The sequence below is a fragment of the Trypanosoma cruzi genome, genomic scaffold (assembly GCF_000209065.1).
Source record: "Trypanosoma cruzi strain CL Brener 1047053516765 genomic scaffold, whole genome shotgun sequence".
Classification (NCBI taxonomy): Eukaryota; Euglenozoa; class Kinetoplastea; order Trypanosomatida; family Trypanosomatidae; genus Trypanosoma; species Trypanosoma cruzi.
In genome coordinates, this window is record NW_001849520.1 from 115,118 (window position 1) to 120,281 (window position 5,164).

Genomic DNA, 5,164 nt, shown 5'->3' on the forward strand with positions numbered 1-5,164 from the left:
CCCTATCTCTCATTGTTGTTTCCTCGCTGTTGTTGGTTTTGCCCTGAATCCTCTATTGGTTTGCGTGAATGACATCATCTTCATGCATCTTCTCTCTCTCTTTTTTTTGTTTTTCTTTCTTTTTTTTTCTTTTTCCGCTTGATTCTCGTTCTTGTCTTAAGTTATCTACGTGAAATGACGAGTGAAGTTAAAAAGAAGTAATATATATTATTTTAATAATAATAATAATAATAATAAAAGATTCAATTCAGTTCATTCAGTTTTCCACCAGCTCCATCCATATTCTTGCGCGGAACGATTTGTAAAGATCCCGCACCAACTCACGAAAGTCCATTCTTTGTTGCGCCTCGTAAAAAAATGTAAGTTTCTTCTTATCAAACTGGTACTCGGCGTCCACGATGGTCATGGGCAGCCCACGCTCGAGGACACGCTGGGAACAGACGTCGATGGCACGTCGTTCAAGTTCCACTTGCACAGTATGCAACTGTTTCACATCGGAATCATCTGCAAGTCGCAACACAGTGCCTGCACCAAGACCAATACTGCGGGTGAGAGTACTACCGGTAAGCCCAACACACAAAACAACGGTTTTGTTGCTGCCGTTGCCAAATTCACCAAGTTCGCTTTTTAAGGACTTCGTTGTCTCACACCACGTGTATGTTACAAGCCCAAGATCCTCACCGCGGTCGCCACCCACCATGACGTAGCTGCCGGGCGGAACGTACTCCTTTGACTCAAACTGCAGTACACGCTTTCGCTTAAATTCAACCAAAACCTTACATTGAGCGTTAACATCGATGCCCAATTTATCCGGTTCATCCGGAGGTCCATCTGGAATAGGCACAGCCTGCGGGCGGCCATCCATATATGTAACCTTTAAACTCTTCGTAAAGTGCTGAGTTTGCGAAGAGCCTGGTGCCCCCATGTGGATAATATCATTCTTCTTCGTGTATGTACCTAAATTCGGCTGACATTGCAACTGCTTTGAGTCGTCATCTTGAGTGTAAGATGGAATCACAGATTCCAACGCGGAATGCTGAAAATCGTCATCATTCATTAAGTTGTTGAGCGCCTCAAAACAGGTGGCATCTACAGAAGGGTTTTTTTCAGCATGGATCGAATCATCGTTGGTCCACCGGTTATGCGGGGAGACCGCCGGTGTGGCTTCTTGACGGCTGGGGGCCGCCAACGCTACCCAATCTGTGGGATCTACTGGCTGGGGCAAAACGTCACTCCTCGCCCCACGGGAATCCGGGGGCATAAGCTGCATCCGCTCATTGGGTGGTGTGGAGAGCATCGTGACGCGCATTCCCGCCGGACTCCCTTTTTTGTCGGAAACAAACCGCGTATATACGGGCGTGGCGTGGTCCAGATGCCCCAGGCTGCTTGAAGAATTCCCCACAAGTTGTCCGACTCCGCCGTTACGGGCGACAAAAGCAGACTCAATTTTGTCTAAACGCTCCTTTAGTTGTCCGTGCGCCAGTCGAAGCATTCTCTCATGCTCCGCGAAGCACTCATTCATCTCCATCCGCATCTTCTGAAGCACGGCCCATATGTGCTCCTGGTTTTTAAGTGACTGTTGCATGTTGCCTCCTTTTCCCCTGTTCCCCCACCCCCCTTTTCCTTCACCTCAAAACTCCACACGCGCAGACACACAGACAGACAGGCACTTCCCTTTTGCTTTGGTCTCGTGTAGTTCCTCTTTTTCACTTCTTCCCTTCTTCTCACTTTATTTTACCAAAAATCTAAACAAACCTAGGCGCTTCAACCTTCTACTCTTGCCTGTGCGTCCTGTACAGTGAGGGAACAACAGCACTGTAAATCACTGAAATTGGTTTCTTCGCCACAATTCTTACAAGCGGTCTGGGAAGGCAAGAGAGGCGTTCCCTTCCTCCTTTTCCACCCCTTACACACCAAAAGCCACAGGCTTCCCGAAGAAAAACACGGAAAACAAAAAAGCAACAAAAAAGCCAATAAGACACGGGAAGCAGACATAACCCACGCAGCCACGCTGGAAAAAAAAAAAAGAAAGAAAGAAAAGAGAGCGAGTGCGTAAATGAATGTGCATGTGTGACGTAACGAAAAAAAAAAAAAAAAAATTTGCATGCTTTTCTAATTTGATCACACAGAGAACACGGACAGAAATGCAGAGAAAAGTAAATATCAACAACAACAGCAACAACAAAATTCTGAATCACTCATATTTTGCCCTGCAGCTGTTATAAATATTCCAAAACATTTCTCCCGAATTGACAGTGGCTTTTAGTTTCGTGGCCAACAGTATAATCCCACTAATCCGTCGATGGAGCGAATACACCGGCGTAGGAGGTGGGCGTAACCGTAGCTTAATTATAGTTGGCACGTGTTCCTGAATCTTTGAGGGAAGATTTTCTGCTGAAAAGTCAAACGGCTTGTCGTGGTGCCGAAACGGTCTTCCCAGCAGCTCCACGCTGGCGGCATGTGCATCCAACAGTGGCTTCATCTCATTCCCGGTGAGAAAACCCAACTTGATGCTCTTTTCAATGATTTTTTCACGGTCCTGACGAGCGGCCGCGGCAACAACATCCATGTAGTCCTTGACAAACTCCTCGCTGTACTCACGGGCCGCACCAAAGTCAATAAGACTGATTTTGTTTTTCTCTGCATCAAACAAAAAATTGGCGTAATTTGGATCCGTTTGCATAAAATGCCAGCGGAAAAGTTCGGTAAGTGTTAGCAGAAGCATACGCTCAGCCACGTAATTCTTGAGATCCTGCACACCTGAAATGTTCGCCAGTCGGTCAACAGGAATACCGGTAGCAAACTGCGTCACCAACACGTTTTCTGTTGAGAGGAACTCGTAAACTTTTGGGACAACAAACACCTCTTGCAATTCTGGTTCCTGCTTGATTAGAGCGGCATACCGCACCTGCTTTGCTGCCTCTATCTTGTAGCGGCATTCCAACAAAAATTCCTGACGGAGGTCCTGCAAAATTCTGTCCACAAACATTCCTGGAGGGAGCAGATGCAAAGAAATCAGCATTTTCAGATTCGCAATATCCGAATCAATGCTGGCTGCAACACCAGGGTATTGCACCTTCACGGCAACATGCTCAATCTTTGTGTCGCCCTCTCCTTTGATGGTTGCACGGTGTACCTGTCCAATACTGGCCGCGCCAATGGGTTCATCATCAAACTCCACAAAAAAATCTTTTCTCCAATTAATATTTCCGTATTCCTTCGCCAGAGTCTGATCAAGTTGCTCGCGCGACATAGCGTAGGCACTGTCACGTACCTGCTCAAATAGCTGCAACACATATTGAGGAACAGTGGCAGGGTCCTGGATGCTGAGCATCTGCCCAAGTTTCAACACCACCCCACGCATCCGACGCAGTGTGTTAACAACACGTTTGTGGCTTTGGCTCGACAAAATACCTTCACCATTGCGTTCCACAAGATGATCCCAACCAAGCTGCACAAACAGCGACGCAAATCCAGCGGCTCTAGTAATACGTGTAGAAGGCACAGACATATACACAGCATTTTTCCTTAAGTCGTCCTTGGATTCATGCAACTGAGTAACCACACTCCTCGGCAGTACCTCGGGAGGCGACGGGGTGTGGCTCCGCCCAGCGGCACGAGCGGGCGTCTCTCCATCACCGTTATGGCTGTTGTCCACAACATTCACGTTTCCCACGCTGGCATCAACAATTGCCGCCGCGATTTTTGCTGCTCCCCAGAAAACGTTTTGCAATGAGCGAATGGTGCCACTCCTTTTTAGCATGAATTTCAAAGAGACGGAGCCTCGCCCTATCGCCTGCTGACACAAATGCAATGCCTCCTCAAAAGAAAAAAAAAAAAGACGGCAAAAAAATCCCATAGGCATGAACATAAAAATAATAATAAGGTCATGAAAAAAATATATATAGTCATTGGCAAAAAAATATGACAAGCGTCAAAAAGGAATAGAGGAAGGAAACAGAGCCTTGTTGCATTCACCCCTCGAATAAAGGGATTTCACCCCACTCGCAGGAGAAATCGCCAACACACACATTATTATTATTATTATATATATAAGAGCGCTACGATCGCTCACACGGTGCACCATAATTTGCCGTTTTTCGGGCGAGGAAGGTCAATGAACCCTCGCTTCCTAAAGACACACTGGGATTTTCAACTGAAACAACAACACAAAGTGCCACATAATTCACTACTGGCCTCTTGATCTCTCACCCCCTTTCTTTTGCCTCACACATTTCAACACCCCTCCCCCTTCACCAAATGACAAGCTAGAGTTGAGAATGGGGAATGGAACCTCTTGCCTTTTCCTCCAACATCAGAAGCCATTCCACCAACTCTTTTTTACCCGTTCCCTCAATTAAGTCCACCGTAGCTGTGGTGTACTTCATCCACTGCAACTGAGCCCTCGGAACACCGTGCAGGTGCTCCAGTATGACGGCTTCTACTGAGGCGCACACACGATGAAGCACAGGGCGCGAGCGACACCGCAGCAAATTAATAAGTGCGGAAAAATACGCCTGGAAACGTGCAATCCGTTCTTGCCTGGAGGCAGTGGCGATGGCGGTTTGTGCCTTCGCAGTGTGGCCAAGAATAAGACAAACCTTGTCAAAGAGCGCTGACACAATAAGAAGAACACAACTGATAGGTCGCACATTATCCAGAGATGGTGCGGCGTCTCCCTCCCCATAAATTTCCAAAAGAAATTTTTTTAAAGATGAGTTTGGGTTTTGCATCATCCCTGCCAGTATCTGCTCATCACATTCTTCGAGTGCCTGACATGTTGCCCGCACACCCTTTGCAAAATGACGCACCAAAAACAATGATGGCTCGCCATAACGTGTTTTGTTTTTGATTGGGATCATCAATGCCACGTACGTTGGAACAAAAAGAGGCGCAATAGCTCGCCTTGAAAGGAATATAGCGGTAAAAAAGTCAAGCCCTGTAAGGGAGAGAGCCCCACTAAGTGTGTTTCGGATGCAGCGAAGAGCAGTATCCACCCAGTGTCTCAATATGGTGGACTCATCCATTGCAAGAGCGACAGCAGAGGAAGAAAAGGCACGTAAATACGCCTCCTGCAATGCGTATTGCTGACGATTCTTCTGTATTAACTTCTCCTTGGAGGTACAGGGAAGAATCACAGTATGGAAGAAAGACTTAATCTCTT

General features: G+C 46.8%; 3 protein-coding genes across 3 annotated transcripts, besides 5 other annotated features; all 3 read right to left on the bottom strand.

The window, feature by feature from the left end:
- Nucleotides 1-5,164: part of a sequence feature (heterozygous, Esmeraldo-like haplotype) that runs on past the window's edge.
- Nucleotides 101-134: a microsatellite.
- Nucleotides 214-237: a microsatellite.
- Nucleotides 257-1,585, bottom strand: Tc00.1047053504103.90 (hypothetical protein, conserved; the record flags this gene model as incomplete). Its single annotated transcript, XM_806782.1, has 1 exon — nucleotides 257-1,585. One exon carries the CDS (start codon nucleotides 1,583-1,585, stop codon nucleotides 257-259), a length of 1,329 nt encoding a protein of 442 aa, XP_811875.1.
- Nucleotides 2,082-2,102: a sequence feature (AT_rich).
- Tc00.1047053504103.100 (ABC1 protein, putative) lies at nucleotides 2,195-3,871 on the bottom strand (the record flags this gene model as incomplete). The annotated part of the gene is made up of 1 exon (XM_806783.1): nucleotides 2,195-3,871. One exon carries the CDS (start codon nucleotides 3,869-3,871, stop codon nucleotides 2,195-2,197), a length of 1,677 nt encoding a protein of 558 aa, XP_811876.1.
- Nucleotides 4,032-4,056: a sequence feature (AT_rich).
- Nucleotides 4,269-5,164, bottom strand: Tc00.1047053504103.109 (hypothetical protein, conserved; the record flags this gene model as incomplete). The annotated part of the gene is made up of 1 exon (XM_806785.1): nucleotides 4,269-5,164. A coding segment is annotated over one exon (896 nt), but the record flags the coding sequence as incomplete, so codon positions are not given.